Source organism: Acinonyx jubatus, chromosome B2 (assembly GCF_027475565.1).
Source record: "Acinonyx jubatus isolate Ajub_Pintada_27869175 chromosome B2, VMU_Ajub_asm_v1.0, whole genome shotgun sequence".
In the NCBI taxonomy this organism is placed as follows: domain Eukaryota; kingdom Metazoa; phylum Chordata; class Mammalia; order Carnivora; family Felidae; genus Acinonyx; species Acinonyx jubatus.
The window spans coordinates 112,241,499-112,254,596 of record NC_069385.1 but is presented as its reverse complement, the minus strand read 5'-3'; the positions used below and the strand labels follow the sequence as shown (position 1 = coordinate 112,254,596).

Here is a 13,098-nt window from a genome sequence, read left to right as displayed (position 1 = left end):
AAGATTCAACTCCTCATCTTACTGCTAGCTGGTAACCTGGGGAAGGCCTCAGGAAGATCTGAGTTTTAAAATCTACAAGATGGAAATAACTAATACCTTACATTGTAGGGCTGTTGTAAGGTTTAAATGAAATGGTATATACAAAATGCTACCCCAATGTTCACAGCAGCATTATTCACAATAGCCAAAAGGTAGCAACAACTGAAGCATCCGTCGATGGATGAACAGATAAACAAGACATGGCATGTACATATAATGAAACATTTCTCAGCTTTGAACAGGAACAGAATTCAAATACATGCTACAGCATATGAGGGACTTTGAAGACATTATGCTAAGGGAAATAAACCAGGCAGAAAAGGACAAATATTATACATTCCACTTATATGAGTATCTAGAATAGGCAAGTTCATAGGGACAGGGAGTAGAACAGAGGTTACCAGATACTGAAAGCATAAGGAAATGGAGAATTACTACTTAATAAGTACAGAGTTTCTGTTTGGGGTCATGAAAAAAGTTCTGGAAATGGATGGTGGTGATGGATGCACAACACTGTGAATGTACATAACGACACAGAATTGAATACTTAAAATGATTAAAATTATGAAGTTTATGTTATGTGTATTTTACCACAATAAAAGAGGAAAACAAAAAACAAAAATGTTAGCAGAGTGCCTAGTAAAGCGTGTCAGCAAATGGTAGATATAGTTAATCCTGTTGTGCCCATTTTACCTGTTCTAAGTAATGAAGGGACAAGTTGATGTACTTGGCCTCTGTTAGAAGTTGGCCTCCCACTCCAGTCTTTGCAACTCGCTCTGAACCAGCCAGGTCAACCAAGTGAAGTTTGGCATGGCGGACGGTCGCAGATCCTGGCTCCTTGCTTGATAAGTGAATAGAGAAAATGCAGTGGGAACGAGTTGAAGCTTGGTTCATTGGAGTCTACAAAAAAGGAATTGCAAAACAAAATCAATGTGAACGCTGAGCATTTTCACAGAATCTCAAAAAATTTAAATTTATGTTTCTGATGGTATGACACTTCCAATGAAGCCAGTGCTGTCCAATGCAACAAAAACACTTGTAGCTGAGACCTCTTAAAGTCAGTTATATTTAATGTATTGTCTCTGGAAAGACTGATAACAGATGTGGATGGGTTGATTCAGAAAGTGAGGAAAGAGTTTGAATAAGGTAAAGCTTGGGTCTACTTACTAATATGATAACTTAATTTCATTACATGACCACAGTTCCCACCTTAATCTTGGCTAGCCATATTGCAGATGCTCAATGTGAACACCATGGGGAAAAAGGTGAGAATGGGTGCACTGGGAGAATTCATTACACACTTGTAATAAACACAACCAACAGACAAGGATGCCCAGTATCACTGCTACTACCTAACAGTGAACAGGGGGTCCCAGCCAATGCAGTAAACAAGAAAACGAAATACAAGTCATCGTGACAGGAAAAGAAGAGATGGAAACATCATTATCTGCAGAAAATATGGTAGTCTACAAAGAAAATGCAGGAACATCTATAAACTGTTAAAAACTAAGTTAAAAACTAAGAAGTTTAGCAGGGCTGCTGGATGAAAGATCAACATGCCAAATTAGAGAAGTTCTAATAACCAGCAATAATTAATCAGGAAGTATAATACTACTTATAATGGTAACAAAGACAATGAAATAATGGGGGATTAATCTTATAAAAAAGTGTGATTTGTAGGGAAAATGATAAAATAATATTAAAAGATACAAAAAGAAAACCTAAATAAAAGGTGTCCTAGATATTAATGTACCATGTCATAGATGGGAAAACTAAAAATGAATCTGTATATTAATTTCTCTATATTAACGTACATAACCAATGCAATTGAAATAAAAATACCACATGTTATGTTTGTGGAACAGGGCAAATTAATTCTAAAAAACAGACGGAGCAAATATAAAAAAATAACAGAAACAATTCTGTGAAAGAAGCACAAGAGAGGAGAGCATGTCCTGCTATACATCAAGGTATATCATAATGCCATAGTAATTAAAACAGTGTGGTATTGCTGCAGGAACAGATAATGAGATCAGGGAAACATGCTGGGCTCATTTTGAAACTCTGGATAGGACAGAAGTGACCTCACACCATAATGGAGAAAGAAAAGACTAATTAACAAATGGTGCTGGAATAACTGGCTATCCATCTTGAAAAAAATAAATAAATTTAGGTTGCTTCTCACACTTGATACAGAAATAAATTCCAAAATGTATTAAAGACTTAGGTGTAAAATAACACAATTTTAACATTCATATAAGAAAATATGGAAGCACATCAGGACCAATTCAAGGCAGTCATGGATCTTTTATGATAAGATATTAAACACAAAAATGAATTAATTGAAAGTATTTGACCAAATTATCCAAAATTAAAGAACTTCTGGGTGATAAAATCTACCACAGAGTTGGAAGGCTGGGAGTTGATGTTTGCAATCCATATAGCTAACAAAAGATTAATGCTTGAAAAAAAGAACCTCCACACATCGATAAGAAAAAGGCAACTCTGAAAAAAAAATGAGCAAAGGATATGAACAGGCAACCCATAGAGAGGAAACCTAAAAATGGTTAATTAGTATTTGAAAAAAAATGCTCCAACTCACAAATGGCCAGGACAAACAATTAGAGCCATAATGATAAAGTATTTCACTCACCTCTATCAGACTGGAAACTTTTAGAAAATGGAGTCTAACAAAACAAGACTTGTAAAGATACAAGGAAACAAGAACATTTATATACTGCTGGGAGGAATATAAAGAACCTCTTTATGAGAGCAATTTGACAATATGTGGTAAGGTTGCAGATGCATATAACCCACAACCCAGCAACAGACTCCGAGGTGTATTCCTGGAGAGAAGTCTGGAACAAGTCTCACTGGGGGAGAGTGAAAAGGGGTGATTGGTATGCACACATATGGGCATTCATGCTTGGGTATAGCAAGAAATTGGCACAAGATGTACAACCTAAATGAAAATCTGTGGTAGTAGAGATGAATGAACTTGGATAATTCAAACTACAGGGAAGTCAAAATGAAGCACCTTTTGGATAGATTGACAGATGGGTTTCTGAGCTGCTGATGAGAAATAGCATGTTAAAGAATGATGTAAACTTCAATGATCAAAATGATATCTATGACAGAACTCAGGTGCTCAAAAAGAAGTATCACCTAAAAATTTCATTCATGGCTCTAGAACTTAGGTCATTAAAGTATAAAAATATGGACTGGAAGAACACAGCAAATTAATGCTAATGGTTGCCTCTGTGAGGGATACAAAGCAAAAAGGCCACAAGAGGACTTCAGTTGTATCTGTAATACCCTATTTATTTAAAATTAGCAGAAGCGGGCTCTTGGGTGGCTCAGTCAGTCAAGCATCCAACTTTGGCTCAGGCCATGATTTCATGGTCCCTGAGTTTGAGCCCCGCATCGGGCTCTGTACTGACAGCTCAGAGCCTGGAGCCTGCTTCGGATTCTGTGTCTCCCTCTCTCTCTGCCCCTCCTCTGCTTGCTCTCTCTCTCTCTCTCAAAAATAAACATTAAAAAATTTTTTTTGTAATTATCAGAAGCAAATTCTGATACCTAAAAATAAAATTTCCCTAACAGTATTCCAAATGACCGTTCATGTGAGTAAGTGTGTGCAGCTCCCCACCCCTGCAAAATGGGATTTAATAAAAGAATTTCCATATGGATGCACATGTATTCAGAGAGGGTAACACACTCAGATGCTATTTTAACCCGAAATTCCTTCTGTAAATCTGAGTTCTTGATATCTACCATTGTTGATTTACACCAACTACCAAAATACACAGATGTCAAAATCTTGGCATTGTGTTGGTGATGATGATGTAGCTAGTAAGTTAAATAGGCTGAAAATGTGACCCATTACTCGTTGCCACAATAACCATACTCAGATCTGGCCAGTGTGTGATTTTGCATGCTGAAGTGGACCAGCAAATAACTGTGCCTGTAAAACCGCAAACTCAAATTTAGAACCTAAGTTGAGGTGTTTCAAAAGTGACTGGAAGTTATTTGCAGAACTTAAACATGGGTTTCACGTCACTGTTATATTCGCCCAACAATAAATCCTACAGTACTGGAACAAAAGTCAAATTGACAATCGATAGAAATAAATAACACAGAGACTCTCCCCGACATCTGTCTTCAGCTTCCAAATGGATCCACTGCAGTCACAATAAAATGTGGCCCATTAGCAAATAATGGAAGAGGTACCAATTTCAAAGGAATGTGAGATTTACATCAAATTAAGTTGTATTTCTGGAGTCTGTAATTAAAATGCAGTAATATGCTGTAGGAGTCCATGCCCACAATTTTGTAACTTCCCATAAATATTTCCTGCATGAAGTAGTAGTTGGTGTCCTCTTAGCTAAAATTTTCTTAAACCTCAGAAAACATTCTTTATGTGTAGCTGTTTAAGTGTGATCGAATGTGCTGGTGTCTGCTCTGTGTTTATTTAAGGGTGTCTATATGTCTCACAGGCATGCCCCTACATTTGTCCTTTTAAAGGTAAAACCGTATTAAAACATTTCTGAAACTGCCTAAGAACAGATGGCACCATTTAGGCAGATTCATTCAAATTTAAGTGCACATTTTAAACAAATGTGCTCTTGGCACTAGAGACTATGTCTTTGGAAAAATGTTAGTGATGATTAATCATCTGCATGCAGAGAGCTTTCACATTTCATATCAGTCTGTGGATACAGCTCTGTGTTAGGCAGCACAAAGACTAGAAGGAAAATAAGATGGAACTTGCCCTCAAGAAATTTATAATCTAGCTCAAGAGCTAGAGACAAAACAAATGAAATGAGAGGGAATGCTGAGAAAAAGGCAAATTTGCAATACAGAAAGGGGTCTGTTCTCAAAACTGAGCATGCTGACCCTCTAGGTAATACCTAAGAACACTAATCATCCCCTCATCCTGGAGGCTCTCTGCCCACCCTGCCCCTCCTTGGTTTCTAGAGTCTTCACTGTCCTGGCACTTTCTCTCTAACTGCTCTGTCTCCTTTTCCTTTACTGGACGCTTTTCTCCCCAGTCCCGAAAACACGCAGGTCCCAAGCTATGGTCATGATATTTCTTCCCCTTGGAAAGGTCTTTGTCGATAGCTCTGATTATCACTGAATAGATACTGTAGTGTAGTTTAAAAGTCACAGATCAACGGTCTTAGAATGTGGTATTGAAACACCTGGTTTCAAGCCCTGGTTCCGTCACTTACTGGTGTTAAAATATTAAGCAAATTGACATAATTTTGGTTCTTGTGTCTTTGTAATCCCTATAATAAGGCTTGCTTTGCTGCAAAGAGCTATACTGAGTGTGGAAGTGGCCCATGAACTGTGAAAGGTCATATAAGTGTCCATTCCTGTTGATATTCACTCTATTCAGATGCCTCCCATATCCTTATTTCCAACCACAGTTTCTCTGTGCACTAGATTAGAATGTCTACTGATAACTGCCACTAAAATGCCTTGCCAGCATCTTAAACCTAATGCTCCCCAAAATAAGCTCATCACTTTCCCTCATTCTGTGTCCCACACATGGATGTCTAGTCCATTCCTCTTGAATTTACTTCTACTTCTATATCCAAATATCCTTGATCTCTCCTCTGGGTCATGACATTCTCTCCTTATTAGTCTCCCCAAATTTACTCGTCTCCTCCAATTGTTCTCCACGTTGTAGAATAATATTTTTAAAAAAACATATTTGATTACATCAGTTCTACCTATATTTCTGAATTAAACTATCACATCACTAAGACTAAATATCTCTAGTTCCTTCAAGTGTGTTCCTCAAAATGTTTTTTTTTAATATGGCAGGCACTCTGACACTCTGAATTGCATATATTCTTTCTAATGTAGACTAACCACAGCAGAGGACACTGGAATCCAGGCAATCTAAATCTAGAGTTGCCCGTAACTAGCACATGAAGTGTTCTACCATGTTTGCTCCACCCTTTTACCCATGATATGAAATTTGTTTGGGAAACACACACACATACACAAACATTTATTTGATGACTGACTTGTATTTGATTAGTTTTTACCCCAAGTTACAATCACTTGAGATAATTATGGAACATTTTCTTTCAATTTTGTGCTATCTACAAATGAAAGTATCCTCATCCAAATAATTTGTAAGAATTAATAAGGCAGAACAACATTCCATGAACACTCCTACTCTCTACTCTGTTAGGAAACAGTTATGGGTATTTTCCAATTGGCTTTAATCCAAGTACTTTCCTATACCTTCAATTTCTCTGTATATCCCCAAGGATACTTTTGAGAGACTTTATTAAATAAATTGGATCTATTTGATCTATGAGTTTTTATAACCTTATCAAAAAAGTGAATAGAATTAGTTTAAGATGAATCAATGTTGACTCTTTCCTAATTGCTTACTGATCATTATTTAAGAATGCTTTACCAGATTCTTGTCTTAGGGCTTAGTATCAAAAATATTAACTTGCCATTTTCCAAATATATTTTCTTTCTTGGAAAATAAGAAAGTATATGGCTTTCTTTAATGGGGTAAAAGTCTAAAAACCCAGGATCACTGGTCCCTTATAGATTCATCATAATAAGTTCCATTGGGAAGGTTACATCCTCTAGCAAATGCTTTCCACTTCCTTCTTCCTCCCACCTAGATTCTGAGCTCCTTGAGGCTGTCTTCTTCATCATTGTAACCCTAACATAATACAGCATAATAGTGTTCAAAAATACTTGTTTAATTGCTGACCTTATTCATTTCTAGCTTTCTGGAAGCTCTATGGCATGCTCCATAATTTCTAAAAATCTCCATATCATTCCAAGACCACATCTGCAAACTCCTTTTTCCCCCCAAATTCTTTAAGTCCATGGAATTCATTTAAGTCTAAATATTAGAATTATTTGAAAAAGTAAGATCGACTCAAGTCTCCCTACCCATTGTGCCTGATTCCAGAGATCTGCCACTACCCTCTACATCTTCAACTGCCTTTTCTCTTACCTAGAATGTCCTCTTGCTGGTCAAGTATTGCCTATCATTTCTGACGGGGAAATGTATGTCCTCTTCCTCCTCCAAAATAAACCTACTCAAAATTAAATTACCTCCATGAATTCTCTTGGACGATTCACAAATGGCACTAGCTATTGTGTTCAAAAAGGACATTTAACATTTGTGCGTAGAGTAGAAGATCATTAATATTCAAACTCTGGAAAAATCCAAATGATTGATTTTTCCAAATGGATTTTTAAATGTTTAGCATTTTAAAAATTATGACATAATATGAATAAATTTGCTACAGGGGCAGAGAGGGGTGATGGTGTGATCTATCAGGCCTCAGATGAGTGTTTGGTGGCCAGCCCACTTTGCATGATGTAATTATAAAAGGTACACATTATAAAAGGTGACTCAAAAGTGACCCTGTCAGACAATAGTGACTTCAAACTTTCTATACAAAAGGGGCTTGGAACAGCAACGTGGCTGTGGATGGTACTTGCAACGGCTTTGGCAGAGCACTTTACATAATATAGCATCAAATCAAGAAAACACCACATGCCTACACTGAAGACTGAAATTCCTTCTCCTACAGCCCTCCAAGCCATTTACTGGCACTGGCTGGCCTACCACTCTCAGAAACTATTTCATAAGTTTAAAAATCTCATATTTCACTGCATAAGAATCATTTTCTACAAAGCAGGACATATTCGGAAGCTGACAGAAAATTTTGCAAAGCGATGGTATAGTGGCAAGAACTGGTGAACGTCTTCAAAAGGCTGTTCAGTCATCTTCCCTATGGATTCTGCAGATACACAACAACCAAGTCTGGTCCTCGATGATTTCAGAACACATATTCTTTTGCAGTTGTTGTTATACAGAGTCTTATTGGCAGATCAACAAGGATTCCGTGTGAATTAAAATGTTCATTTTTTTTTCATTATTTCACAATAGGGTGTGTGTGGAAGGGGCAGTTATGTGTGTGTGTGTGTGTGTGTGTGTGTGTGTGTGTGTGGCTATTTTCGAGATTGAACATTTTGATTTTAGGGCCAAAAATTGATACGTGAAAAATGGTTTTTGTGTTTACATAATATACTATTACGTTTTGGGTAAATTTTTTTCTTTTAGTCAATCTCATGTTTTCAATCAATTTTAAAGTAACTACACATAATATAGCCCACAATGATTTGAATAATCTCTTTAAATTACATATAACATTTTCTAGGATCCTTTGAATGCTTCGTTATCTCTTGCCATATCTTATAGTCCATTCCTATGTACCAAATTCTTTTTTTCAATGACTCTCCTATTTTGGGGTGAAATATCTCAACAAGAATTTCCACTACACTAGACTAGGTCTGGTGAAGAAAATCTCTTAGACTGAACAGAGTGTATAATGTATACTCTTGAGATTCTTTAAAATAAACCAGCAAAGAACAAAAACAGCACCACAGAAGCCGTAATCCAGATTTCCACTCCAATTCTCCTGGTCTGATAACACTTTCTAACCCGATAGCCTAACTGATTTCTTCCTCTGCTCATTTATTCTATCTGAATTGAAGACTGAAAATAATAACTTCTATGTGTTTTCTGGGCTACCCCAGCCTTCAAGTTAAAACTCACCCTTAAGTGATTCCCTAACCTTCCCAGCATTGGCTAAATGATTCCGTATCCAATTCCTCCCGTAGCACATGGGTTATCAGGAGGCCCACCACACCCTTGAGGTACACCAACCCAGCCTGGAAGTGAGAACTGACCAAACCGAGTGGTGGATCATGTGACACTAAAAACACCTGCCTTGATTCTTCCTGAGGCTGTTTCAGAACACAGTGCTTAGCAGCAAAATATCCCCAATTAGATAACCTTCAATTGGAATTAATAATTCTAAACTCCTTGTTTTTCTTTCTGATTTTTCTCTTTATAAGATACGTGGCTTTTAGAAAAGTAGTCAAAATCATTTTCTCTAGTTGCAGGATTTCTAGGCCCAGCATATTGTCAAGGTAGTTTTGTAAAAGAGAAAAATAGATGAGGCACATCAGTTTTGTGTAAAATTCAAAAGCAAGCTTTGGAACAACCTGGAATATATAATAAGAATTTTCTAGCAAGTATGATTCACCTTTCTGATATCCTATTATATTTTATTATATATCTCTCCTAACAAGTCTGTGATCAATTTGATGTGTTTTTTTTTTTTTTTTTTTCACATCCTGTAAGATCTACTAGGGTGACTTAATTTTAGGAAAACTAAATGTCAGAATTATGGATGCTCTTTTTCTGCTGGATGTCAGAATTCAGAAGATTGCCTCTCTGCGGGTCACTTCTTCAGGATTTGACAAATGAAAGTCAAGTGCATTTATATCAAAAGCTAAGTATGTTAAAATTGGCCCATTTGCAAACTGAGAAGGAATTTTACCCATATCTTCAATCAGTTATGTCCAACTATCATCTCTGTTTATCATCCTTGAACGACCTATCATCACATAATCACCAAAGTAAAGGTTTGCTCTCTGAACAATGGAAATTATATGACCCCAAATGTTGCCCCGGCCTCCCCCATTTTTTTTTTACTTGACTGTGAGAAGAATCATAACAGAATTGATTCTTCAATGGCAACAAGTAACTTATTGCCGTTATCTAGCACATTTTTCACCTTTTGCATTGAGTTTAACTTTTTTTTTTCTTTTTTCCTTTTAAAATTCAGCCTGGCTTAACAATTTCCACATGTGACCATACACAGAACTGGAACAACAATATTATGGGCTAAAAAAAAAGTCTAATGATCTCATGAATTGACAGCAGCTCAGAGGGTTTGTCTTTAGGGAAAACCTATTCTGAACACATTACACAGCTCAAGATTATAGGTAAGCTGAAAATACCCTTCACTATCCTCTGTACAGACAAGATCAGTACTGAACTCAGAACTCAGATATACTTTCGTATAATTTTATTCTTATGAAAGAAGTTTATCCCGTCAGATTGATGGTGATAACTCTCAATGCAACATTTCAGGTCGGACATCAAGATCAATAACAGACAGGAATTCAGGGACAATGTTATTTACGGTAGAGATGCTGAAGGAAGAACTCTAAAAGCACAGAAAGCTACTATTAGAAACATTATTTCTCTCTGCTTTATAGTCCAATCATATTTTTTTCCGTATTTTGAAGATTCTGCAGTTCTTTCCATGGCCATGAAGATCTCAGTTGCTGTTACAACTGGCAACACTCCAAATGGCATACCCCAAACTGATAAAAGTACTTGTTGAAGTACCTTGAAAAGTACCTGTCTCCTCCCTCCTAGCTGGAACCATTATAAGGATTGGATACAAAAGTTAGCTTGCCAGAAAAAAAAAAAAAAACCAACCTATCAGTGAGAAATGCTGTAAGAATAGCTTCTGTGCTTAAAGCTACAGCCAAAATTGACATCCTGCCAGTTTCCCCCTTGTGTATTCCTGACTTGTTAGATAAGCCAAAAGCAATCTGAGTTATTATCTCAGTTTCTTGCAGAAATGTTGTTACTCAGGGGCTAATCCTAGGCCTCTTTCCTCTCTGTTCCATTTCCTCCCTTCTCTCTATTTTTGTTTTCTATACCACAGCAGAGACTCTGAGTCCTAAAAGCAGCATCTTCCCCAGACCCCTCTTAGCTGGCACCCAACTGGGAAGGGGGGAGATGCTCCGGCTTCTCCCCTCCTCACGCCCTCCCATCTCCTGCCGGTGCCTCCACTGGCTGAGACCTGCCTACGGAGTGAAGCAGCTTCCTGGCGCTGCTGATCTCTCTCTCTAGGCAGCACTTTCTCTCCTCACTTTTTGCATCCTTCGTTATTTTTCAGCCACATGTCTCCCTCTTTCCCCCCTCCTCATCTCCCTCCTCCCCTTCTTCCTCCTTTTTTGCTTCCAATGGCACTTTCATCTTTACAATGGCTTTCTTTTTCTCTGTCATTTCTTCTCTGGCGTCCTCAAACTTGATTTTCATCTTCTGTTCTTGTAATCCCTTCTATATTTTGGAGCTATTTTTTTTTTAATAAAGACTATATCGAGGTAACATTTAAGACTGTGAAGAACACTTCCTCTGCCCCCCTGATATAATCAGCATTCAAATATGGGTTACTTAGCCACCCCCCCCCCGACCCCCCCGTCGCCCTACTCCATATATATGGTAAGTCTTCAGCTGTTTTCTTTCTGACAATTTTATCTCTGAACATATCCGTCTTTTTCCTAAAGAACAGTCTGGGGTGGGGGGTGGGGGGCGTGCAGCATTCAAATCCAGTTTGTGCCCTGAATACTTTTACTTTATATCTGTTATGTTCTTAGCTCAAAGAACATATACATACTTTCCTCATTTTTTTCCCCCCCGAACAGGCCTGGGATGGTACATTTTAGTCACTAACTCCCTGAACTCCACTCACCACACACCATCTTTCTTGCCACGAGCTGAGACCGCTGCCCATAAAAATGACTTGTCTTACAGGTTCCGTCTTTGGATCCATCTTTCATAGTGTAGAATGAGTATCTATCTAATACTACCCCTTCCCCCATACTTCCCTGTGTTCTTAGACCTCATCGCTGTAACCAAAAGATCACTGGATTTGCATTGGAGAATTGTGACCCTTTCTTTAAGGGGAAACTCTATCCTAACTGAGGCTGGAGGATGAATGTGTTGGCTCTCAGCACCCTCCCTCCCCATAACTCAAATTTCATAATCTTTGGCAGTTTCTCTCATGGTTTGAGGTTATGGCTATTTCCTTATTTCACTGAAGATGGCTTCTTTTTCCCTCTGTTTTTTATATTTTGTTGCTGTTGTTAGAGCATTTCAGTAACAGGGACTGGAATAAAAATTTCTTTCTCTATGCTTAATCAGAAATGAGAATTTGAAAGATCAATAGAAACTCTGGAGCTAAATTTTTACAGCCAAAAAAAAAAATTGTGTTTCTCTAACCATGGATATAGAATAGGTATATTTTAACTTTCTAATAATGGCTGTATTATGCCACTTCATTTATTTTAATAAATAAATGTTTTAGATCTCAAAACTCATGGTTCATGCAATACCACTAATTAGGTTAGATGAGAGCAAAATGCAAACCATGATATAACAGAATCACTATTTTTAAGAAGTTATATATTCTTCCTATATCTCATATATAAAATATAAGGAGAGAGAAATGCCTGACATATGTAAGTGCTCAAAATTGAAATTTCCTTCCTTCAGTAGATTAAGAAAAGAGATTAGAACTGTCAACACATCTGCTAAGTATTTTAGCTGCCTATTGAGACCTAATAATAAAAGATAGTATTCTTATTGTAATAACAGCAGGGCCAACATGTATTTTGTGTGCTGTGTATTTTGCTCTTCCCAGGCTCAAAAATCTTGGAATAAACTTGTTAATTACATACAATGAATATATCTCTCTTTAAAACATTTTTTTTTATTTGGGAAAGAGAGGGGGAGAGAAAGAGAGTACACGAGCATGGGAGAGGGGCAGAGAGAGAGAGAGAGAGAAAGAATTCTAAGCAGGCTCCACACTCAGTGGAGTGTGGAGCTTGATGCAGGGCTTGATCCCACAACCCTGGGATCATGACCTGAGCTGAAATCAGGAGTCAGACACTTAACTGACTGAGCCACCCAGGCGCTCCTATTCAGTGTCCTTCTAATCGTCTTCTGGAATAGGATCCTGGAATACTAACTGCTACCCAAATCTTCTGGTTTCCCACACACACCACACAAGATCAAGGCTTAGTGTTGTTAACAAACACAGTCACACAGTAAAGCTGCTCTGTCCTTCCTGTGTTGTCCTTATGCTATTAGGTCACGTGTCCAATGACAGTTGTTCCTACAGTTGGCATAAACCTACCAACTCCACTCATGCCCTGTCTCCCAGCTGTGTTTGCACTTCCACAGGGCCACACCGTCACTCCATAAGTTTGATAATGTGCAAAGTCTAAGAAATTACAAAACACATCAGCACAACTCAGATAAATCTTACTAGGTTTTTTATTTCAAGCAAAGAGTCAGGTAGAAAGAACTAATAGGTTGACAGACTGATTATTTGGAAAGTAACCTCTTCCAAAAGGTAT

The 13,098-nt window shown here is 37.6% G+C and overlaps 1 protein-coding gene across 3 annotated transcripts in view; it reads right to left on the bottom strand.

The window, feature by feature from the left end:
• Nucleotides 1-13,098, bottom strand: part of KIF6 (kinesin family member 6) — a 386,005-nt gene that overhangs the window by 260,658 nt on the left and 112,249 nt on the right. For all 3 annotated transcript variants that reach the window (XM_015069784.3, XM_027057824.2, XM_027057825.2), the window contains one exon: nt 733-939. In XM_015069784.3, coding sequence (XP_014925270.2) covers nt 733-939 — 207 coding nt within the window. The remainder of the gene's footprint in view (nt 1-732; nt 940-13,098) is intronic.